General features: G+C 44.9%; 1 protein-coding gene across 1 annotated transcript in view; it reads right to left on the bottom strand.

Annotated features, from left to right (window-relative positions):
• Positions 1-25994, bottom strand: part of Xdh (xanthine dehydrogenase) — a 63965-nt gene that overhangs the window by 27757 nt on the left and 10214 nt on the right. The window contains exons 4-16 of the mRNA XM_021185682.3: positions 25469-25574; positions 21589-21715; positions 20507-20568; positions 12179-12247; positions 11805-11891; positions 10515-10656; positions 7790-7882; positions 7160-7311; positions 6009-6102; positions 5138-5247; positions 3125-3309; positions 1528-1702; positions 759-842 (exon numbers count right to left, since the gene is read on the bottom strand). Of these exons, the coding sequence (XP_021041341.1) occupies positions 759-842; positions 1528-1702; positions 3125-3309; positions 5138-5247; positions 6009-6102; positions 7160-7311; positions 7790-7882; positions 10515-10656; positions 11805-11891; positions 12179-12247; positions 20507-20568; positions 21589-21715; positions 25469-25574 (1486 nt within the window). The remainder of the gene's footprint in view (positions 1-758; positions 843-1527; positions 1703-3124; positions 3310-5137; positions 5248-6008; positions 6103-7159; positions 7312-7789; positions 7883-10514; positions 10657-11804; positions 11892-12178; positions 12248-20506; positions 20569-21588; positions 21716-25468; positions 25575-25994) is intronic.

Below are 25994 nucleotides of genomic sequence, written 5' to 3'. Positions count from 1 at the left end.
CTCAGCAAACTGCAGCCAGTGCTTGGTTCTATAAATACTTACTCAGCTTGGCACATTTATTTTGGATGTTTTGGGTTGTTTCGTTTTCGGAGACAGAGTCTCCTGTATACTGGACTGTGTGGCTGAAGATAGTCTCAAACTCTTCCTGGTCCTCCTGCTTCTACCTCTCTGGGGCGGGGATTATACATATGCTCCTCCACAGCTGTTTTATGGGGTGCCAGGGCCTGAACCCAGGGCTTTCTGCACAAGCCCTGGCATAAGCAAGCTTCCTGCATAAGCAAGCACTCTACCAACTGAGCTGTATTCCCAGCCCCTCATTCATTTATGTTTACAGCTGTTTTGTGCTACAGCGATGCACTGTCTGGTCACGAACTCTCAAATGCTGACAGGATATGTGCTGGCCTTTTACCTAGAATATCCCCCCAAAAGCCATGAACTGACGTGTTTGTGTGCATGCACACATTCATGCATGCATCTTCAAGAAGACTTTTGGATTGTCACAATAGGGACCAGGAAGGACAAAATAGATTTTTCTTTCCCCTATGGAACAGACACAGGTTGGCACCCAGTCCTAAGAGAGAAAGGGAAGCCATCAAGGACAGGACAGATGCAGTGGCAGCAGTGTGGCTCTGGTGTCCTTCCCTGGATGTTTACACAAAGGGTCTGGGCCTTTCAAGTCAGTCCTTTGCCAAAGCTCAGCCAGGAGTCATCATGTGCGGCTGTGGCGCCCTGTTATTAGACACGCTGTGTGTACTCACTTGGAAAAGCTGGACGTTAGCTGGAGGGTCCTTCTGAAAGAGCAGGGTGGCGCTGGCAAAGGTGGGGTCCAGTTTACCACACATCTGTGGAAGTGAGATAACAGGGAATTCTGGGACCAGGTCTTGTTGTTTTCCTCCTTCCATCCACGAGTAATAAAAGTGATGAGCCTTCCTCCATCCCTCACTCCCCATCCCTCCATTCCCCATCCCCCATCCCCTCAGTCCCTCATCCCCTCATCCTAGAGTTTTGAATACAGTGTTGGATCTGTCTCAAAATGTAAATGCAAGGTCTTAGGACTCAGTACTCAGTAACTACCCAACTACATTTCCAGCCACCTTGATCCTGTACCTTGCACACTTAGTCCTTTCTCCAACACCCCTAGCTCTCCTTCCTTCCACATTTATGCAAGCCATTCTCTTTGCTGGAATACCACTCACCCCCAGTCTTCCTTAAGTCTTGTTTATTCTCCTTTACTCTGGAAATACTTAATGATATGGAAGACAGTCATGACATAACTTCTAGGAGAGCAAGCTGCATATAAATCCCTTTACTCAGCATGATTCCAGATCTGCCTACAAAGTGATGTATGCAGGCCCAGACAGACATTAGTAGAGGAAGTGGTGGCACCGTCCCTGGGGTGTCCTGACCCCTGCTCTTCTACTCTCAGACGTTGAGAGGTGGGAAGAAACTTTGTCACCCAGGTCAGCCTCCTGAGTCCCCAGAAGCTGTGCTGAAGACACTCTGTGCCTGACCCTGCTCCACACTCACACCCTCAAGGTCCGCTCTGCCCAGCTTCTGAAGCACTGTCAGGTAGAACTTGAAGAAGAAGCTGAGGGTGAGGGTGCGCCGGAATTCCACCATCCCACCAGGAGCATCAGGGGCCAGGTGCAGCTCCTCTGCCAAGCCAGCACACACATCCTGCAGCAACTCCTCATTCCAGGACCTGGAGGAGAGAGAGCAGAACGTGGGCTTGCTTCCTCCCACTGTCTTTATCACTCAGTGTGGAGCATCACACCCAACCCCCTGTCTAAGAGGCCTGGGTTCAGGCTTTGCCTCACATGCCACTAGCTGCAGGCAAGATACTTTATCTTCTGATGCCTTAGTCCTTTTATCTTTAAAAGCACACACAATTTTCTCTATATACTTATAGATAGATAGATAGATAGATAGATAGATAGATAGATAGATAGATAGAAATTTTTCCTTTTTTAATATTTGGGATTATAATAGAATTATAATCTATATTATATATATAATTATAATTGTAATTAAAATTTTTCCTTTCCTTTACTCTCTCCAAACCCTCTCATATAGACCTTCCCACTGTCCTGCAAGTCACTACCTCCATTTTAATTGTTATTGCATGCACATATGTATGCACATTTGTATTCCTAAATATACTGTTTAGTTCATATAGTATTACTTATATATATTATAACCCCCGCCCCAAATTAGCACCTCTAGCTTCTTATAAAATACTAGGCAATGTCTAAGTACTTTATGTGAGTTGTTAGTTTTCATTTAATTAAACATTATCGTAGGGAGAAGTCTGATGCCCATTTTACCACTGAGAAATTTTGGAATAAAGAGACTAAGTGATGTGACTCCTATTATTCATCTGGTTAATTAATCATAAGAGTATGAATATCAGTGATAGTAGCTATAATAATAGCAGAAGTAGTAATAGTGGTAGCAGAAATAGCGGTGATGCCACCCATCAACAACAGCAGTAATGCTTCTAATGTCAGTGAGAGGCCTGGTGGTAACCATAGTAACGGTAACACTAGGCATGGAAGTAGTAACATAGATAGGAATGCCACCAGACATGCTGCTGCTGTAGAGTGGTAGTAATGGTGGCAGTAATACTACTACCTACCAGTAGGGGCAGCAGCAGCAGCAGCAGCAGCTGTGGCAGCAGGGTAGTAGGAGTGACAGCAGTGGCAGAAAGTAGCCGAAGTAACAGTGGCAGTACGCTGCTAGCATCAATAGCATTAACAGTGTTTGGCTTGTAATGGTGCTAGCTGCACTGGCAGTAGTAAGAGCAGTAGCAGCAGTAATGCTAACAAGATAACCCGTAAAATCAGGGTTATCAATGGCCATGTTCACAGTAACAGGTTGAGACTAGAGGGGCCAGCAGCAGTAGCAGCAAAAGTAGTAGGAGATACTACCATGGCAGAGATGCTAGCCAAACTGAATAGCCACAGCTGTGAGACCAGGCAGCGACAGCAGTCATGATCAAGGTATTAGAAGCATTGCTGGAAGAAGCGATAACAGAAAAGTAGCAGAAGCAGCTGCAGCAATAATAACACACGAGAGTCAGAGCAGTGGTGCAGCCAGCTGCCTGCTACAGCCCATGCTTACTTACTTGGACAGCTGCTTTGGAGTGGTCTTGAGGGCTGAGATAGTTCTGTCAGCCATCCCTCCAAAGCAAAGGGACAGTTCCTGCACCTCAGTGGTCCCCGGCTTGAACAGGACTCTCATGCCACTGGTCACCTTGGCAATGTCATCTTCTCTCCTGGAGGCCTGCTTGAAGGCTGAGAAAAACTCACCCTAAGGAAAAAGAAAATGGCCAGCATGAAACACAGAGCTGTGGCCAGATGGACGGGAGAAGAAGAGGGAAGGATGGGACTACCTTAAACATCAGTGAGGAGCTAGTCTCAGGTAGTGAAGACAAGACATATCCTAGACTCCATTTTTAGAAGTTCCTGGTCACAAGCTGGAAAGGGTCAAGACTTCCCCTGCCAGTCAGGCAATTTGGGGATAGGTGATCTTTACAGAGCAAACAGCTGGAAGGAGAAAGATACCTCCCCAAAAGCTCCCAGAGACCCATTTTGATGCCAGTATCAGAATCCATGGCCCCTGAAAGGACTTCCATGAAAGCTTGCATGCTGCCTCTCCAGTTGGGATAGGGAGATGTGGTTATAGACTGTGACACACCCTCGCCTTGTGGATCCCCCAGATGGTGTAATGTGTCCCTCCCGCCAGTACACTGCAGCTTGAGACATCCTGGTTCCTGTAAACCTGTGTCCCTCTGTGAAGCAACTGCTGCTTTGTGTTAGAAGCATGCTTCCCTCCTGGGGCTGAACCAGGTCTGTCTCTACGGAGAGGAAGATAACATGAATCACTTTCCAGGAAAGAGCCATGTGACATCTGCCTTCTGGTTGTGTTGATCCTCGGGGTTGTGGCCAGCCTGGCTCTGCATATTTTTATGACTGCTAAAGGCCCTTTGTTCTGAAGGAGCCACAGGGCCTCCTCTACGCATGGTTCTTGGCGCTGACGTGGTCTGCAGCACCTTGCTTGGAACTTGAACTGTTTGAAAGCAGGCAGTGTTCCAAGGGCTACTCCCAAGGCCATACGAGTGTCACCAGCTGTCAGGGGAATGGTGTCCTTTCTTAATAAAACTGTCTAGCTCACAGCGTAAAGTCTCCTTGCTTTTATCAAATGATAGCTTTTGTTAAAGACCATACCTAAAACATGAAAGCTGAGCCCTCCCCTATCTCCTTTCCCCGCTCAATTACAAAAAGAATTAGTGATTCGTGAAATTCAAAATTCTGAGACTCTTTGCTCAAAATAGTCTATAAACACAATCTGGAAAATCATTAGGAGGCCGCCTCAGGGGCATAATTGCCCAGATTGAATTAGCATTCTCATTAAGGAGGTCAAAATACATAAGAGTGAACACTGGCTATGTGCTCCGGTAACCCGTGGTTATCCTGGCAGCTGCATCGTTGGCCTCCCCCAGGAGGTTTTTGTAATATGTCTGCCATGACTGTATTCTCTGCTGGTGGCTGTGGAGAGGAGAACTACACTGGTCCAAGCCACCCAAGGTGCCACATCTGCCCAAACGAATCAGAAAAGATGCTCATAAAGCCAAAATCCAGCAGGGAAAGGCCAGAGCAAGTCCAAGGTCGGCATATGAGTGTCGTACAGCAGCCTCTTCACTCTGCATGGAGGACCGAGACATGTCACCTTGGGAAGATTATATCACTGGCATGGAACAGGAATAGCAAACAGAGATGTTCTTGGGACTGTACTGAACTGCTGGTTGAGTATCACCATTGGCTTCATACATCTACCATCTCATGAGCTCATCCTTCAGTCTTCCCTGTAGTCTGTATACTCTGCCAACTTTATAGAGAGTACATGGGGGCTCAGAAAGGTGAGACAAGTCACCGTAGACTCCCATGCCTGCCTATTGAGATCCACAGTCCATGCCCTGCAATTTGGTCGGGATCATCAAGAGCAAAGCCAGTGAGGATGGATCCACGTTAAAGTCGAAAGATGTTGATGTGGTTCTGAGACTGTCTTTAGGCTCCTTATCTGGAACCTAACACTGGTACAGTTTGGGCAGAGCCTAGAGCAACTTCTGCTGCCTTACCTTCCTGCTGTAGGGGATCTCAATGGACACCAATATCTCCTCTGGACTGAGCAGAGTCCTTCTGTAGCCAGGGAAGAAGGTATGGTCCATCCGGACCGTTCTCTTGGTACCTGTATACAGACAAGATGATGGCCACATGCAGATGAGAAGATTATAGAAATCAATGTGGAAGTTTCAAAAAAGAATAAAACTACCATATAACATAGCACTATCCCTTCCGGACCAAACCCCAAAGGAACCAACATCCCAAGATGCCAATGTTTAATGTTGCTCTATTCACAACAGCAAGGAAAAGGAGTCAACCTGGATGTGCATCGACAGATGAGTGGTTAACAAAACTGTGACCTACGGAGAAAATGCAATTCTAATTGGCCAAAAAGAAAAATGAAATTATAAAATTTGCCAAAAAAAATGGACAGAGTTGGAAAACATACTATTGAGTGAAGTGGTCCACGCTCAGAAAGATAAATACTACAATTTCTCTATCGTCTGAAGCTCACAGCTTCTAATGTTTTCTATATGTACTTTAAAGGGGTGAGTGTGGGTAGAAGCTAGAAAACTAGGAAGGACCCATAATGGGGACGTAAAGGAGCTTTAAGGGACATGAGTAAGAAGAGTAAGGGACGATAATTATGCGAAATTGAAGTGATATAAAGAGAGGAAAGAAAGAAGAAACCAAAAGTGAGACAATGCTTAAAACTCTCCCAGCCCCACAATCTGGATTGATTTTCCTGTAACTTCTGTGAACACAGACCTTAAAGCATTGGGAATCACTGAATTTGGGGCTCTGTTTCTCTAGAAAAGAACCGATGCAATAAGACTTTCCTCCCCCCAAGTCATTGTATTTGGATCTCCGTCTCAGGCAGCTCACCTCTAGACGCGAGGGTCAGCTTGGCTCTACTGGCCATGAACACGGGGTTGAGGTCAGAAATGGGGCTCGCAGTGATGATGTTCCCGCCGATGGACTAGTGAGGAGAAGCAGAGCGAGCGTGAGTGAGCTGCTCAGACTCCTGCATGCAGGGCAGGAGGTGACAGCTGTGTGGGTAGGTACCTCGAGGATCTGACTCCCCAGCAGCACCCAGGGAGACATGGCCATTCAAGGAAACACACAAACCTGACATCAAAACACTTAGGGATGGGCTCAGCTCTGAAAGGTACGCATGCGCATGCGTCAGTCAACTGAGGGTAGCTCTTGTGAATCGCTTACCCTCCCCCAACCTTTTATTTCTGGAAGGACTGAGGTGAGTTATCACAGGGGATGTAAGGAGTCAGTAAAATGAAATCCAAGATAAAGATCAAGGGAAAAAAAAAAAGGAGGACAACTTCTAGATGAGTAGTTGGCTCTTTTTGGATCTGAACTTCCTGACAATTTGACAAGAATCAGTAACTGTTGTGTTACTGAACTCGGAAGAGGAAAGACAGCTTGAGCTGAGAACAAAACACCTTCTCAGAAGCACGCTTAGGGGAACTGGGAACAAGGTGTCACTCTCTACATTTGTGTTTCTCTGTCTGAAACCAGAAAAGGCCCGTTCTTCTTGGACAGGGTAAGGGCGTTGAAAATGTGCTGTTTTGTTCCGTTTTAACCTTAATAGCAAATTTCCAAAAGTAGAATGGGAGAGAGAGTTTGTCTCCCAATACCGAGAACTCTGTGAATCCCAAATGGAGCAAGGAATATAAATGTTGTTCTCTACAAACTACAAATATTTGTCAGTCTGAAGGCTGACATAATGGTCAACAAATGGACCCTTCCGACTCTTGAGTGGGCTCTGTACTTCTGGTTCTCCTCTAACCTCTGAGGGGGTCCGTCCCCTCCCAGGTCTGGCTTCTTTCTCAGATATCTCTCATTCAGACTCTGAGAACCTGGGCTAACGAGAAAGGAGATAGGAGACTGTCTCTCCAACCTTGAGGGAGAAGTGTGAGTGTCTCTCGGTTGTCTACGGGCCATCTTCATGAGAGTTCCCAGGGACTTATCACGAACCTGGGTTTGCATCCTTCCTCTCTGCCTCCAACCTGAGGACTCACCGCCACGGACTTGACCTGCTTGCCAGCAAACCAGCGCAGCTGCTCCATCACGCCCCTGAACACCTCTGTCCTCTGTTCTGGAAGTGTAGCAATCGCGTCCACCAGGACACTTTCCACCAAGCTAAGGGGGCAAGCAGCTCCGAAGGAGATTCCTGTGGATACACGCCGGAAATAAAGTCACTCCTACCTGGAAAGACTTCACATAGGCTGCGCCTGTAAAACAGAGCCAGGCTGAAGCAAGACTCTTTCATCATTATAAGGTCTAGAGAAGCTACTTACAACTAATGCTCTACATGAGCTGGGACTATGTCTATACCTCTGGAGTTCAGGTTCAACACATATTCCTATAATCCAGTAATTCTCAACTCAGCAAAAATCAAAACCTCAGGAAAAGAAGTTCTGGCTTAAAAGGGGGCGGGGCACACAAACATTATCATCTCCATCTCTCTAGTTCCATTGTCACATGATTCAATGCGTCATCAGGACCAGCCAACACCAAGATTCTCACAACCTCCTGCAAGAGATGATCTTGTATGCTCCATGGAAGAAAGGCTATGAAGGCTATCTCCTTCCCAAATCACCCATGCCCTGTACCAAGTGGGCACCAGGGGAAGTGGATGGCAGCCTTACCCTCAGGCCCATGTGCCACTGAGGTCAGTTCAAGGATCCAGGCTGGGCAGATGATCAGAGGAAATAGCATATTTTTAAATTTCATTTCAATGCCTTTGGGAAATAAGAAACTTGGGTTAGAGACTTTAGTGGTTTCCCCACACCACTCATGGGGTGTGCGGCTTGTTGAGCATCACACTGAGTATGGGGGACGGGGTGGGGGCTCTGGATTAGGAAACAGGACAGGTGAGGAGAAATAAGGCCAGTCATAATCTCTGTCTTTCTCTGTCAAAAGCAAGTAAAAAAAAAAAGTGCACTCAGAGTCACTGCAATGGGATGCACGAGTATTGTGTGGTGGCAATAGTGATGTTAGAAATCACAAGACATTAAGGAATGTCTGAAATTCTTCTAAACAAACACTTTACGTTTTAACTTACTTAATATTCCTAATAGCCCTGTGCTGGGGCTGTAGATTTCTGTTTGTAGATGTGAAACCTGGGTATGGAAATGTCCAACTTAAAACATAAGATCATGTATGTGTATGTGTGCACGTGCACAGTAGAAGCGTGTGCATGCCATGATGTGAGCATAGTATCAGAGGGCGACTTCCAGAAGTTGGTTCTCTCTGTCCACCATAGGTCCTGGAGATAGAACTCGGGTCATCAGGCCCATCTTTTCCCCACTAAACCATCGCACTAGCCACAAGGGTTAGGATATAATAGCAAAAACATCAAATCCTTAAACTCAAGCAAGAGAAGAAAATGAGATATAAAACTTCAGACCTATCTTCTAACCTCCAGTATCACTGTCTGGGTTCCTCAAAGTGAGGAATCCTTACAGGGCTGCATCTTTGTCCAGTTTCTGTCTCCACCCAGCTAATCAAGTTAGAAGCCTCTGCTGATGCTGATGCTGATGCTGACGCTGACGCTGACGCTGACGCTGACGCTGACACTGATGCTGATTCTGGGGTCCCACAGACCCAGATGATGCACTCTCTCAGTCTACCCAATAGTGTTGCAGATAGGGAAAGTTGAAACAGAAATACCAGACTCTCCATCTTGGTATGGCCTAGGGCTTCAAAGAGCAACCCACATGAGGAGTCCATTCCCAAGGCAAGATCCAGACTGGTACAGTGAATTCCATCTTAGTAAGGCTTTTTCCTACACTCACTCCTTCGAATCCTGCCCTGACTGTAGGTAGGTAGGTGTTTACTTTGCATGGTGTGTGTCTCAGGAGGGAAGGGAGCAGATGAAGGCAGTTTTGTATAGTTCATAAGATCTTATTATAACCCCACAGTGCTCTCAGACTCACCGAGAGGAACATATCCAGGCTCAAAGCACCTCCAAAGGTTCTTCTAGCTATGCTACCCTTGGTCCCTAAGGCTCTGGTTATATATACAAAAGACCTGAGGGCCACAGTCATGTTGGCAACAAGCACACCAACCATCATGAATGCTACTGAGCCACAGACTTTAAAGTCACGCCACAGCGGCATGTCTCACACCTTAAACACAGTGTGTCACAATGCTACAGATGAAGGCCTCTGTACCACAGTGTACTTCTGAGGGCAGGGCCAGTACTGTGCTCTATCACTGATCCAAACCAGATTCTCCTCTCTGGGCTGGGGTTCCAACTGGAATCTAAGGAGTTGAGCTCCTTCAGAAACCAGAGCCAGACTCCTAGAAGCTGCTTTAGCTTGCCAGGCATGGTGTGTCAATCACCCCTCAGCACTCATACACTAAACAGGGATCCTTGAGTCACCCTTCCCTGTGCTGTGAATTTCCTGGATCTTACTAGGCTTGGAGTTGCAGAAGAACAACTACCAGAAAAATCTACTTTTAGAAGTAGATAGAGAAAACCAAGGACCAGGGCTATCTGCCACTGCTGTTGTCTCATGGAACACCAGGGCTCAGAGTACATAACCTGAGCCTCCTTGGTCTGCTCAGCTGTTGTGAGACCCAGACCCAGATGGTGGCATGGTCCAGCCAACCTAGTCTCCCTTGAACATCTCTCCATTGCCCTATCAGATCATGTGCAAGCCTGAGTCCCTGGTTTTAAATCCCAAACACCCATGTAAAAGACAAGGGGTGGCTACACATAGCCGTAACCCTAGTATGATATGGTGGTTGCTCAGTTAAGCTCCAGGTTTATTAAGGATCCTGTTTCAGAGATATAAGGTAGTGTGTAATAAAGCAAGACATTTACTATCTTCATTTGGCCACCACACATACACATTAATACACACACACACACACACACACACACACACACACACATCTACAGACCTCTAACAATGATCAGACACTGACCTGGACACTTGGCTAGCACTTAGCATTTTCCCCCTCCCTCTTAGATCAGAAGAGCTGTGAGGTAGATCTTTGTGTCCATAGCTCTTCCCAGAGATGGGGAGGGTCACAGTTGGCACTCTATGGATGCTCACTGGGAAAATCAGCAAGTATAAGGATCACACCTGCTACCCAAGCAGCCCTCTGAGAAGTTACATCACTCCGTACACAGCACTGGAAAACAAGGAACCTCTCTCAGGATGCTCGGGCAGGGATTGAACCAGGCCTCCCTGACTCCAAAGCCGATGTCTCGGGAGTCCATGTGCACTGAGATCATTGTGTTCCTCTTAGTACCCAAATACCCAATAAAGGAATGAGTATAGAGCAGGGGAGAAAGCTCAGGGAGAAAGAAGAGGAACAGAAAGAGCCCAGCAACGCCCAAAGGTCTCCATGGAGTCTTACCTATCTCTGTGTTTCCCACCACCAGCTTGGCATCAGGATGCTGGGCTTTGAGATCAAGCAGTTCCTCCATGGTTGAAACCTGGATCCAGGTCACACGTTCCCCTTCAAAACGCAGGGTCTTCCGGGGAGTGTCTTTCAGCCTCTGGAAAGTGTAGTTATCTTACCGTGTGTCTCCTCCCTACCACCATTCACCCAAGGAATTAAGTCTGCAAGGGGGTCAACCTGTTTACTGACGTGTAAAACTGAACTCAGAAGGAGGAGCTGCACATACCATGGGCAAAAGTGAGGGGAAAACCACATTCAGTAAGGTGCTCTGTTCCCTGTTCACTATACCATAGCACTCTTGAGAGGAGCTTGGTAAGAGATGCTCTCTGATCATCACTGTTAAGGCTGAAGATCAAGAAGGCTATGGAACCTGCCAAAAGCCACCTGCTATGAGGAGCCCAAACCAGAAATCTCAGGTTCCTGACACTATCCCACATTGTCACCAGGAGGCACAGAGGACAGGGAGTGGGAAAGGTTAGAAGTCAGGAAGACAGACATCCAGAGAGCAAAGATCATGTAGAGGAGAGGACTGAATCTAATAGATGTGGATGATACTGGGTGGTAAAAGAAATCCCAGATATCAAACTGATGGTGTCTTCAAGGGTTCACAGTCCAGAGGATGATATACCAGGGACACTGATAATCTATTCTCTGACCTGTTGAACTTTTTGAGGCAGGGTTCGGGAGACTACATCCCCAAGAAGCATGAACTAGAGAAACACTGGAGGAGGCTTGAATCTTTCCTTGCAACAAATACAAGTGAAAATGATAAAGTAGGCACGAGGCTGTGTCTCTAAGATAGAACCTCAAGCCATGCTGATGTCCTTTGAACATGGCTCTGTTTTATGTTTCCTCTAAAGAAGTAAGCTATCTGTGGAGAGGGAAAGAGGTGGGTTGATGGGCTTACACATTGACTTGCCAGGAGGTCCAAACTGATACACAGTGGATACATAGTGTAGTACTATAAAAACCAATCTGTATTCCTGTGGGGCTTAAAGTCCATCAACAACCTGGACATAGAGTCTGTAAATGTATGCATGACACTGCTAAGGAGGAGCAAGGGACCATGGGATAAAAGGGCTTTACCTCTTAGGAATGGCAGGAAAAAAGAAGAACTAAATTTAAATGTAAGACCAAAGTCTAAGATGAAAACGTACAAAGTTCTCAGCAGCTATAAATACAAAAATAGAACTCAGTGGCTCATGGAACAGATATTTGACTAGACTTCTCCTCACTATTACCTACCAGCAACTCTGGGGGAAAGATGGGCTCTTGGGTTGGATCTAAAGGTTTGAAATCCTCCGGGTTGAATAAAGAAGATGAGGGAGCAATCTGTAAGGAAAGGAAGCAATAAGAATCAGATGCCAGGGCTGACTGGCCCAACTCTTCCTTTGGGAGAGCTCTTTCCCAGGCTGTCTGGTCCTGGGAGAAGAAACGAGGCTTCTCTGCCAGAGAAGCCAGAGGTGATGAGCATCTTCATCATCTGAGCATCACCACATCTCACCGATCCTTTCTCCAGCACCACTTCTGGGGACATGGAAAGAGCGTAGTAACCCCCATCACCCGTCCCAGGCCTGAGACTGCCCCACTAGGCTTGCAGAAGCAGAAACCCCCATTACCGTCTGGTCCTTTGTTTGGCTCATGCAGCAGTTTGGGTTGTTTCCACTTCCTCCACAGCACCCACCATCCTGAGAAGGTGACACACATTCACGTAAGGCTATTTCCAGTCTCATAGAACCTAAGAAAAGTCCATCACTTTTGTCTACTGAGGCCCAGATCTGCTAATCCCAGCCTGCATCGATGGGAGAAGCACTGCCTATCCTATCCGGTCTGTCTCTACTCAGAGAGTCCCTGCTGTGTGCTGGCTTCACTGAAGTGGATTAAAGAAGTCTTTGGGGCAACAGAGAAATTTGATTTTCAAGAGAATGTCTCCACAAAAGCTAGGCTCTACTTTATCACGATGTATGTTTCTACCTGCTTTCCTTCGTCACTGTTGCTTCCTTAAGAAGCCGCTAAGAGAAAAATTCTTATCGCTTCTTACAAGACTTGAGAGGTGCTAACTTTTAGACCAGCTGAGATTTATAAAGCTTGGCTGGGAGTCTGAAGCTGGGGTCTTTCATGGATGCCCTACATCAGCACGGATCTCAAAGATGCAGCCACAGTGTGCCCAAATGGGCTCTACTACTTACTATGCACTTCCCACAGAAAGCTACATATTCCACTCCTCACTGTGGCTATGTTCCTGAGAAAGAAGATGGGTCACCCCTAACTTATGGGGAAGTGCTTGCTCAGACCTCTTAGGAGGGTTGTGACCAAGCACAAATGAGAAGAGATTGCTGTCTTCCTCAACTAAGGCAGCATGTGGTAGGGTAAATATGTGTTTCCCTGACAGATTCAACTCAAGAAGGCAGGAGACACTCCAAAATCATGAAGTAAATGCTAAGAAACAAATGTGGGAGACTAAGTTTTCTAGGGTATCGGGTCATCATGGAGTGAGCTGGGGGGGCAGGCTGCCCTTCTGTGTGTGAATCAGGAGAGACAGCTTTTCGTGCTGGCCTTTCTCCAAAGTGGAGCCGCCACCCTCTACCTGCATCTGAAAAGTCTCTTAGAAGGCCTTGGAGGTTGAAGGTGTGGCCTTTGAGAACATGTAAGCATGAGAAAGAGAAACCCTTGCTAGTTCATACCCCGTGGAGCTTTGTATGCAGAGCCCTCTGGCACCTCATCTGTGTTCCGTATACCAGACCTGTTCTGTCTATTACACATGTAAACACCCTCTCCCATCGTGCCCTTCTCTATGCTTGGACAGGGAAAATGAGCCCTTAATATCTCTTTCCAGCTTTCCTCTTGGAGAAAGAGTAATGAGTTGCATTCTCAGACTTTCTGGAAGCGAGAAGAATTTGCATATATTTCACCTGGCCTTCTGAGGAAGGACATACATTATATAAGCAACTTTGTCCCGACAACCAGTATTGCAACATATTACTACTTGGATCATTTTCTTTGATAATTCATTGGTATATTTATGCCCTAAATTATTGTGATATGTAATGGAGTCACTCAGAGTCTCTGGAGGCTGACTTTTCTGTCCACACCTTCCCATGCTCTCTGTTTTACGAGGCAAGCAAGAAGAAAACTGGCCAAAATACTCAAAACACTAAGAGAAAATTCTACCAACTTAGAATTCTGTAAGACTCATATTTGAAAGCTAAATAGAAAAAAAGGAGAACAATAATGCACACATGTGACCTTGGTGCTTAGGAAGCAGAGGCAGGAGAATCACTACAAGTCAGAAGCCAAGCATGAGGTCATAGGTACAATAGCCCAGTTAAGAAGACATAAAAACCCTCTATCTGGAAGTTGTCAGTGATGGTGCATGTTTTAATCTCGGCACTCAGAGGCAAAGCCAGACAAATCTCTGTGAGTTTAAGGACAGCCTGGTCTATATAGTGAGTACTTGGACAACCAGAGCTACACAGAGAGATCCTGTCTCAAAAACCCACCCCTCAAAACAAAACTTAAAGTGTCTTAATGTGTATGTAGATAAAGATAAGGCATCAAAAGAAAAATATTGCAAGATAGGTTTTTAAATGTTTTAAACTGAACAAAATGAAGCAGAGAAGTGCAAGGACAATTACTTTCAGTGGAGACTGCAACACTGTTCATAAGAAACAGAGAAATCCTGCAGAGAGATCAGTGAGGGTGTGGCTGGACATGACCAGTTCTGTTGGAGAAACTGTGAAACTGTGAAATAACACCTTCAAAAGTAACTCATTCCACTTTCCTGACAAGGAAAGGGCTACATTATTAGTACATTATTTCTTCTGAAGAAAACATTGTTTCTATTTAATGAAAATTATTTTCATTTTCTAGGGAACAGCTTTTACTGAGTCATCCTATTCACTGTTTATTGGGAACTTAGAGATCAGACCTCAGATTCAGGCTTAATGTTTACAAAGGAGTTTAAGTTAAGGTGAAGTCGGATTCAGAAGAGCCTTAAAAGCCAACTCTGGTGTTTTGGGTTTTTTTGGTTTTGTTTTTGTTTTTGTTTGTAATGTGTAAGTGTCCATAATTAGAGTGGTTGCATCTCCACCTTCCATTGCTCCAACAACCGGCAGAACCAACAGCAGTGAACAAAGACTAAGAGAAACTATAGAAGCTGACGTCATGTTGCCAGGGTCATGAAGGCTGAGACTGGGGTTTTCCACTTCTGGAATTCCAGGTGCTGAAGGCAAAAGGTTACACACGACCTGCTTTCCAGGAAGCATCCATGGCAGGAATAGTCTAGAGGTTTTTCCTAAGTCTCCATTATTATCCATTTAATGTTTATTTTTCCGTAGTCACCATCTTTCCTTCATTTTGATATGCGTAGTCTGTATTTGTCCCTTAGCTCGCCTGGCTCAAAGCTTATTGCTTTCATTGATTTATATATATATATATTAAGAACTAGATTTTGTTTTGTTGATTTTTCTCTATGGAATTCCTGGTTTCAATTTCATCAATTTCTGCTCTAAATATGGTTTCTTCTGCTTCTTTTAGATTTAATTTGCTCTCTTTTATTTACCTAAGGTGTGACCCTATATTATTGATTTTTAGATTTTTTTTTCTCCCAGTATTTACATTCTCTGATATAAATTTCCCTCTAAGCAATTTTCAATTTTATTATATTTTCAATTTTACTCAGTTCAAAAATATTTTTAAATTTACTTGGGGATTTCTTCTCTGCCCGTGTGTTGTTTGTTGCTTCTCCTCACAGAAAGCCTTTTTTATATTTTCCAGCTCTCTTCCTGTTGTTGGTTCTAGTTTAACCACAGTCAGGTCCCCAACAGACATTGTGTAATTGCTACTATTTTTTATTTGTGCTATAGTCCAGAATGTGATCTATCTTGGTGAATGTTCCCTAAGGAAACTGTCTTTTCTCTCATTTCTAGCTATGGTGATATAGAAACTCTAGTAACATGCAGCTAATCGATGGTTCTGTTGAATTCCCCTGTGTCTTTCCTATTTTGTTTTCTATTTGCAAGATATGGCCATTTCTGATAGAATAGTGATGAAATATTAAACATTGAAATCCTCTGTCTTGAGTCCCACCATGTGTGCTCTTTGGTTGGTGGTTTGGTCCTTAGGAGCTCTGTGGGTACTGGCTAGCTCATATTGTTGTTCCTCCTGTGGGACTGCAAACCCCTCCAGCTCCTTAGGTCCTTTCTCGAGCTCCTTCACTGGGGACCCTATGGTCAGTCCAATGGACAGCTGTGAGCATCCACCTCTGTATTTGTGAGGTACTGGCAGAGCCTCTCAGGAGACAGCTTTATCAGGCTTCTGTCAGCAGGCTCTTCTTGGCATCCACAACAGTGTCTGGGTGTGGTGATTGTAAATGGATGGATCCCCAGGTGGGGCAGTCTCTAGATGGTCATTTCTTCAGTCTCTGCTCCACACTTTGTCTCTGTAACTCCATCCATGGGTGTTTTGTTTCCCCATTCTAAGATGGATAGAAGTATTCACACTATGGTCTTCCTTCTTCTTGAGTTTCATGTGGTTTGTGAATTGTATCTTGGGTATTCCAAGCTTCCTTGGCTCCTGGGCTAATATCCACTTATCAGTGAGTGCATATCATGTGTATTCTTTTGTGACTGGGTTACCTCACACATGGTGAGACTCATGGCTCCAGCTGCATATGCAGCAGAAGATGGCCTAGTCGGACATCAATGGGAGGAGAGGCTCTTTGTCCTATGAAGGCTCTATGCTCCAATGTGGAGGAATACCAGGGCCAGGAAGTGGGAGTGGGTGCGTTGGTGAGCAGGGGGAAGGAGAAGGGGATAGGGAAATGGTGTCTTTTGGAGGGGACACCAGGAAAGGGGATAACATTTGAAATGTAAATAAAGAAAATATCCAATAAAAAATTAAAAAAAAACTGTCTTTTCAGTTCTGTAATTTTCAAGTGTATTCAACTAACACATTTTTTAAACTTTATCTTGGAATTTCTTTTCCCAGTGCTCTACTCATATTTGCATACATGTTAAGAGCCTCTGTGTATTTGTACTGTGGCTTTTGGACCCATGAGGTCACAGCAGGAATGCCTGGATGTGGCCTGCACTAGACAGGGATCATCAACATTCACAAAGCCCCATTTTCCCATGAGGAGCTATAGGCAGCTAACAGTTGCTGAGCAATATATATATATATATATATATATATATATATATATATATATATATATATATATATATATATCTTAGTGGTATAGCCCTGGTAAGTTGTCTTGCTTAATGAAGTCCCACATGTGCTTTTAAGAAAACACTGTGTGTCTTCTTAAAGCATAGGTTCTTTTATTGATCCATTCAGTGGCCTTGAATGCAGCCTGACTTCAGCCTGGCTTTAAGCTTAGGGAAATCCTCCTGTCTCTGCTTCCCAAGCACTGGGATTACAGGTGTGTAGAGAATTTATCTTGGTGGAATTTCCCCCCTTTGGCGATTTCAGTATATCGCTCCATTCTCCTCTTCGTTCCTCAGTTCCTTATAAGGGGAACATGATCTTTAGCTGTGTGTAGATCAGCTGTAGTTCTGGATTCTCTGGTGGACTGTTTCTTATTTTCTGAAGCTTGACTTTAATACATGTTGTCGGGATCAGGGTTCTGTTGATTTCGTTTCACTTAGTTCAGTTCTTGGTGTTTTATTTTGTTCTTTTTGACACTGGTCCACCTTGGTGTCCTCTGAGATTCCTGGTTATGTGGTTTGAACTCAAAATCCATTTGAGGAAATCCTCATTCATATTGTTGAAAATATTACTCCTGCCCCTTGCTTTCCTCTTCTTCTGGCTTCCCCCTCACATGCATGTTACACTCCTGTGGTTCCATAGTTCTTGGTCTCCTGGTTTATAATCTCCTTCTCCTCTCTTCTCTTTGCTCGTTGGCTCTAGGAGTCTGCATTTTCATGTCCTCAGTCTCAGAACTGCTTTCCTGAACACTAAGGCCACAGATAAGCCCAGCAAGGCCATTCTTCATCTTGTTATAGTGGCTTTGATGCTAGTGTTTCATTACCTATCCATTACTGCATGTCTATTTTTTCCATTAAGACCTTTAGCAATTATATTATTTTTATAAAGTCAGAATTCAATCATTCTAACACCTCTGTCATATTAACTCCAATCCTGCTGTATGTTCATTCTCTTCAAATTGTGTTTGCTCTGTGTATGTATTGTGATGTTTACATTTACTGGAGAGAAGATATGTTGTACTGAATTAAAAGACCTCTGTCAGTATGCCTGTACTGAATAAAAGGACTTCTGTCAATATGTGAGTCTGCCCCTACACTATGAATGTCACAAGGACCTTTCTGGAGTATATTCCTTCCTTAGATGAGTCATGGTGGCTGGAGGAGTCTGAAGTTGAAAATTTATCTTCTTCCTAGTTTGGTAGACATATGATGTGATATGATATGATATGATATGATATGATATGATATGATATGATATGATCAGAGAAGGAGAAGCTCTGGTGCAACATCTATATGTTTCTGTTCTTTTCAATAATTTTTTGAGGTTGTACTATAATTATAATATTTTCCCTTCCCTTTCATATATTCCTTCTTGTGCCTGTGATTGTCTGGACTTCGCTGTCTATCTTCTACCTGAGGAGCAGCAGCTGGTCCTCTAACTTCCCTCCCCACAAAGAAGCAGAGTAGAGCTGTTACCTTCCAGTTGTCAGGCTTTGCATGGACTGAAAACATCTGCACCCCTCACACACCATAGTGGAAAATGGAAATCCTGCTTCCGCCTGTTCTAATGGCTTATCCTTCCGCTTCCTCTCTGGTAAACACACACAGTCATTCTTTATGTCAGCCATGTGCCCAGCTCTACCAGAATCTGCTCAAGCTTCATTAGCCATGTGATGTACATGAGAAAATAGGAAATCCAAGCTCGATACAGCCAGGGACAAAAGTAAACAGTCTCTAAATAAGAGCCCCGGAGGCTTCAGGGAAGGAGCATGAAGGCACTTCTACATGCTTGCTCAGTGCCAGGCCTTCAGGCTGTTTAGAGCTCTCCTCTCAACTCAGGAAAGACTGGGTTGAAAGGGATAGAGTACTCCACAATGAGATCATGCACCGAGTCCAGGAGACCCGGAGGAGAGGAGAGCTGCTGACATTGGTCTCTTTTGAAGCACTCTCGGGGCTAGATTGTATATCTTTAAGTAGGACCCTAAGATGTGTGCACGAGACAAGATGAACAATCTTTGCTTCTCAGAGAAGCCTGGGCAGTTCATGAAGAGCATATGTCAGATAAGAGAAGACAGGTGTCAACACCATCACTTAAAGTGTCACTTGTTGAAGGCCTAAGTTGTACTAGGTATTGTCCCTAAAAGTTCTGTGAGAGGTACTTGAGTTTTTTTTTTTCAAACTCTGATCATGTGTTTGCTCCTCTCAAAGTCTTATTTATTGCTGGACTCAGATATAGTAGAATCTCTCAACTAGGACAGCTGACATCCCTCAGCAATCTATTCCTGGTGTGTGTGTGTGTGTGTGTGTGTGTGTGTGTGTGTGTGTGTGTGTGTAAGCTTCCTTCATTCTCTTTACCAAACGTTTAGCATATTCCACAGCCTCTTCATTTTGCTAACGACTACACTATTTCCTCAGAGTAATACACCAACATTTGTGTCGCAGGACACGTGAAATAGCAAGTTGCTGAATCCTTGGTACTTTGGCCCTGGGCTTACATTTTTTGTTTAAGGGCTTTCTGGCAAAGTATTGATAGACATCATCTTCTTTAGAGAGACTGAAAAGCTTTAAGATTCTTCTAGCTCTTTTGGGCCCCAACTGTCAAATCACAGCAGTATCTATCAGTCCAGGGATACCCTTTTCTCTTTTGTGCTTAACAACCAAGTTAAGACAACTCAGACTGGCATCCACAATGCATTCCTGAACCAACTTGCACTTCCTCCCTCCAGGTCTCCTTGGTCTATTACAAGAATTTCCCTTACTCAACAGCAAGTGCATCTGGCATGAGTCAAGACACGTTGCTTCATGGGAAAGCCTTGTTTGCAATTCCCAGCACAGATTCCCACTGTATAGACCTTAAGTTTTATAAACACTGCATGGTAGCTATTATAATCCTTGACTCATGATCCACCATTTCTATCAGTTCTACCTAATTGCATAGCTCCTACTTCATGATCGGATTGCTGGATCGCCACCTTCACCCAGCCTTCCTGAGTTACATAAACCCAACACTTTCTCCTGATGTGCCTGCCCTAAAGGTTAGTGAGGGACTCCACTGCCTCACTCTCTGCAGACCCACAATCAAACCATGACGAGAAAGTTTGATTGAAGTTAGAATCCTCTTAACCCAGCTGAGGAGTCAGGTTAAAACTGGGGTGGATAATTCAAGAGCAGAGAGGCCAATAATCTACCCTCACCACATAGCTGGTATGTGTCTGTGTTTACACCACCAGTGAACACACACTGAGCTATGGCTTCAGACTAGAGGTTTATGAACTCTGAAGTGGTTCACAAACTGTCTGGAGATCTAATTATCAGCTTCACGAGGCCAGCAGAGTGCCAACTGTGACAGCAGCTAAGAGAAGGAAAGAGGAGGGGTATGAGGCTGAGTCAGGCAGGGATGCTATTAAATGCCACATTCGGCCCCTGTGCAGGCAGAGCCTGCCAATCATCAAGGAAAGTGGCCAAGTCTTCAGGCATTGTAGAAAGGTAACACTTGGGTAGTGCACATCTTCCAAAGAATCTGAGCTGCAGGAAATTCCCAGCAGGGAATTTCACACCAGGGATAAGAAGGCAGCATCTGCTTGCCTTAGCACATATTCCCTAGGAGGAGGGCTCATACACTGGCTTGCTTCGTTCTTCTTCCCAGTATACCTAAGGTCCTTGACATCCTTCCCAATTGTGCTTTTTGCAGTTTCCTGCTTTAGGGGCAGGCTGTGCCCATTCCAGGGCCCCACTTACCTTGGCAAAGGTCCGGAATCCCTGGAGGATGGGTCTATAGCCTGTACAGCGGCAGAGGTTTCCTGCAGGCCAAGGGGAAAGCTGTAAAGTTAATGTCCCTTCCAGGGGATGGGGACTTATGGCTTTGCTGCATGTGCTTGACCTTCGACCTTCTCTGTCTGCTGCCTATGAGGCCCTGTTCCTGCTTACATTTCTGTCTCTAAAACACCCATCCTGATGCCTTCCCACAATTCCTAGAACAAGCCCACCCTGACCCTTCCAGAGTGTCTGATCACCTTCTCACTGAGCTTCTCAAACTATATTACCAGTCATGCTCCCTCTTCAGAGTGGGAGTCTCTGGAGGAAGGGACTCCCATCTTTTATCCTGTGTCCTTCACACTTCAGATAGTACAAAACATAGGGCTCAAAAATCGGCTAAGATATTGAATGGGTGGGAAGCTTTCTGGATTTAATTCCCTAGATAGAGAGCTATAATCCAGTCACAGGAGATGAATCAGGAAGTGAGCATCTGCTATGACTCGACTCAGCATCTAGTCTCTCTTCCTCCTGAGCAGCAATCACCCTGGTCAAACTTGTTCTGATGGAAGTCAAGTGAAGGAATCCTAGGCCAACAGCTCTCAACCTGTGGGTCACAACCTCTTTGGCAATAGTCTGTCTCCAAAATCATTTACATCATGATTCACAACAGTAGCAACTTTACAGTTATGAAATAGTAATGAAAGTATATATATATATAGTAAATAGTAGAGGGTCACCACAGCACAAGGAACTGTACTCAAGGGTCGCAGCATTAGGAAGGTTGACAAGCACTGCTCTAGACAGCTTCTCAAATGTCAGTGGCTGTCTTGGGACAAGGTTGCCCCCATGAAGGGTAGGATCTAGACATCCCAGGAAGCAGGGACCAACCTGGTCAACCAGAAGAAGGTGAACTTCCCAGCAGATCTTGGCTACCATGTTTTATAGCCAGAGCTTTCAGAAGAGCAACACCTGGCATTCCCAGCCCATTCTTGTCTGTCATTGTCTTGACTTGTTCAGGACCCATGTGCCATCCCACTCCCTGGGCTGCGCCTAAAGGTCCGCACCTTGGAAGGCATTCTCGATCTCCTCGACAGTAGGCTCAGGCTGGTTTCGGAGCAGTGTGTACATACTCATGACAATACCAGGGGTACAGAACCCACACTGGGAACCATGGCTTTTGGCAATTCTCTCCTAAAAAAAGAAAAAACAGATAACACATGCTCATGTTGTCAGGAACCCCACCTCCCCAGCTCCTTCATATTTGCTTAAAGCTGTGAGGGTCTCCATCAGGCCACCAAGCCCATCTGAGGTGGCACAGATTCCTCATCTTCATGACAGGTACCATCCCACTAATTACACCTACGGATTTTTTAAAAAGTCATTCATATAAAACTCTTTTTATTTTTTTCTCTTCTTTATCCCCTCCTTACTTCTTTCTATTTATTTGTTATCGAATAAGGCTAGGGCCCTGAATATACTAGGCAGAGACTCTATTACTGAATATCTGTAGACCTTTTTCTACTGTTTGTATGTTTATTTCTTTGTTTGTTTATGATGATGTCTCGTTGTATAGTACAGGCAGGGCTTGAACTTGATTTCCTTCTACCCTAGTCTCCTGAACAGCTTGGCTTACAGCCACCAGGACAGCCTTAAACTCCTGATGTTGTCCCTGGCATTCTGTAGGCATCCATCAATGTTAGCCATTAGTGGACAAGTCCTTTAGAGAATACTGTTAGTTCTAGCACAAAGAGTTTAGGAATTTACCCCGGTTCAAGTATCTTAAATAGAAACACTGTGCTGCGTTCTTTTGACTACATGAGCCTGCAGTGAAATTCAAGCACCACTCCTGAAGGACCACTGAGTGTGCCCTATTCAAACCCACCACTGCATTCCTGGATTGTTAAGTGAAGGTACCCTTGGAGCACAGGGAGGACATGAGAACTGGACCAGGAGCTAAGCTGAGTTTACTATATGCATAGAATGTCACAAAACTCCCACCAAAGCTGGTGGGTTTTACTTCCAGTTCCTGTTCCTCGTCTACATGACTTTCTCCTTTTTCTGTCTCTTGGGAATCTTTCTTGGTACTTGAGTAAAACTGACAGGATGTTATAACATCTGTATCTGTAGTCTACGTATTCCTTTTGTGAACATGGTCCAAGAACCTATTATGCAGTAGGCATGAAAGGTTATATAAACAGAGAGGAGAGATTGGGAGAAATTCCATGAAGCCTGGACTGTAATAGTGCAATTTTGATAAAAATGGAATAAGAAAAATTCCATATGGTGGCCAGCACTGTGCAGAAGATTTGCACAATTACATGATCCAGAGTGACTGAACCACTCTAGAAAGGATCTCGAGTCTGGTTTCAATATCGCAGTTAGGATCAAGAAAAGAGAACTGTCAGCAAGAAGGCTTGATACAGCACGAGCTTGGCGTGCCAGAGCAGCTGAGAGAATATGGGCGGAACCTGCTGACACTAAACACTTTGGGTGGGAAAGCAGCTCCTCACAAGCTGGGGCAGGCTACAGAACCTTCTCTGTGTGATGGGCAGCCTTAGGAGATTTTAGCCAGCAGTGATGTGATTCATGGCTTTAAAAAAATAAATCACTCTGGGCTGCTGGGTGGAAATTGCATTCTAAAAACAAACACAGAAATGGGTCTTCGGAATATAGTATAGCCAGCTAAAAAGAGATAATGACATGGACCAAAGTATCGAGAGTTAAACAGATGGGGGAGCTATCATAGATGGTTTAGATTAGAGAGTGGATCACACTTCTGGATGGATAGGGTGTAGTATGTGAGGGGATCAAAGATTACTCCTAGATCCTTGGAAAGTAAGAATGGACTGCTTTGCCGTTGGCTCAAATAGAGCAATACCCAGGAAGGAAGCTGTTATGGGCAAAATGGGTTTTTCCTACAGCTGAGATTAGACATTTATGCTGTGGTATCAAGTAGGCAATTGCAAATGAGTAACTTCTGAGGAGAGGTCAAAGTTGAAAGTGCAAGTTTGTACCATTTGCAGGTAGTGGATGTTCCAACGTACCTGCCGTGAGAGTGTAAGAATGGAGAAGGGAGGGGCTGAGGCCAGAACCTGGATACTGTGGCAGTCTGTGGGGAGCCAACGAGTCAACCAACACATGATGCCAATTCTCAAGAGATGAAAACATGGGAAAGCCAGAAAACAAGAAAATCAAATGCACTAAGAATACAATCAACCCTGCTGCTTATATGGAGATAAAGAACACCGAGAGTAAGAGTTCATGCTGTTGGAAGGGCGGATATAAATCCTGTGTTCAAACTACTCCTTCATTTAGCTACCGAGAAAACAACAGGCTCAAATTAAGCTCACACTTCTCACAGGTTGGGCAGGTTTAGAGGTGTACCCTTTTCCTGCCTAAGAAACAGAGATGAAGCAATAGCACTCTCGCCCTGCTCTGACACCACAGACTGGATCATATGCTCCTCCTGTGGAACAGAACCTGTTTGATCATCCGGGAGCCCTAGTGCCTGGAGACAAAGGAAGTGTCACCCCCTGAAAGACGTGTCTCTTCGAATGGTCAAGAGAGGACTCAGACCTGGGTTTAACTCTGGAACCGTCTCTGATTGCAATTTTTCAAAGAACTCGTGCCTCAGTTATCCCAGGGTAGGGCTGTTCTCTGCCTCCACCTGTTTCAGTTTGGCCTAAGAGCATCCAACTTCTCCCTCCAAACCCCCAGATTTGCAATATAGTCCCCCTCATGGTTCCTGACTTCAATCCAATGCCAAGGTCTAGTTCCACAAGGGAGAAAACCCCCAGTGAGGTATTTATAGGTGCGTTTGGTTGGCCCTTGAAGTTGCTGAGGTTGTGTATAACTTTGAACTTCTGATTCTCCTGCATCCTTCCAAGGGCTAGGATTTCAAGTGGGCAGTGTATCCCGTTTCTATGGTGCTTGGGATCTAATTCAGAGCTCCATGCGTGCTAGGAAAGCAATCTTGTCAACTGAGTCATACAGCCCCTAGCTATTATCTTATCTTCATTTTCAAGAGAGTAAAGGTCTGACAGTCCATATTCGTGGCATTTAATATTGATCGATAACTTTATAGGATATATAATATAGGAAACAAGCCTCTGGGTATGTCCCTCAAGGAATTATCTAGATTAAGTTTGCCTCTGGCCAAAGCCATGAGTGCTTATCTAGATTAGTCAAGGTGGGTGAAATGGCTGAATCCAGGACTGAATAAAAGAAAAACAGCTAGCCAGATATGAGCATTCCACTGCTCTCTGCTTCCTAACTGTGGATGCAATGTGCCCAGCAGCCTCAAGCTCTGATCACCATGACATCCCTACCATGGTAATGAGTACCCTCAAACTGTGAGTTAAAATAAGTTCTTATTACTGTAAATATTAAAGTAGCCCGTTTTCCTTTGTTCCCGTTTTGAGGCTGGTGCAATGGTAGCTGGCCCTGACTACTTATCTCCAGTTGCTTCTGACAGGCATTTTGCACTAGCAATGTGTAAAGAAAGTAATTCAACATTGATATTGTTCGAAGAGTGGGGGATGTGTGGTACAACTGGAATTATAGGAGTCATGGAAATCTGGAATTGGAAGACTGTCATTTGTCAAAGCATACTCAAGAACAAGATGTCCTTCCCTGCTTTCCCAGGTCTGAGGTAAGGATGCCCCTGGATATTAGATTCAGCTGAGATGTTGTTGCTGCTGCTGTTCCGGGGAGGGAGGCGGGGGGGGGGACATCATGCAGTATTAGATCATCCTGTCCCTATCGATGGGGGAGCTTTGGGTATGAGTACCTGCTCTCTCTACCTTGTTCATCTAGAAAATATTCACAGGGGGCCCTGGAACAACTTCCTTTCCTTGGGCTGTGAAGTTTCTCCCAACAAAGGTGCAGCCTTGGTGCAAGTTCCCCTGTAAAACGTGCTGGCCTCATGTTTACCACTCCACTCACCTGGACAGGATGCAGCTTCTTGGTGTTTCCTATGCCTTCCACGGTTGTCACAGCAACATGATGCAAGGAGCAGATGGGGGTCAAGCAGGCATTGACAGAAAAATGACTAGAACCACAGATTAAGGTCATTTCATTGCCATTGAGGTCATCAGAGCAGCACAGGGACTGCCTCATAGGACTTGGAGGCTTTCTGAATGTCTCTCTGCTCTGTTCTATGTTTGTGTCTGCTATTGTTATCTTCACCTCTCCATATAAAACTCTGAGCCAGGAAAAAAGGGGGCTCTATTCCAACTGAGACTGAGCCTCCTTAGAGTCTCAGTGGGCAAGCTACAATCACACAGCCTCAAACTGGAGCAAAGGAAAATGGAGTACTCTAAGCAACCTCTTATCCCAACTCTAAAGGGCATTGAAAGGAACTTTCCAGCAGGCTATAACCTTGAAGCATGCTCCTCTCTCTGCAGGGCCCTTCCCTGGTCCTCAGCATTAGAGCATAATTTTTGCTTTCATCCCTTCTATTCCTCCATTT

This window comes from Mus caroli, unplaced genomic scaffold, assembly GCF_978045245.1.
Source record: "Mus caroli unplaced genomic scaffold, Mus_caroli_1 scaffold_18, whole genome shotgun sequence".
Lineage (NCBI taxonomy): Eukaryota > Metazoa > Chordata > Mammalia > Rodentia > Muridae > Mus > Mus caroli.
Note: the sequence above shows the minus strand (reverse complement) of the source record. Positions and strands in the feature narration are given on the sequence as shown.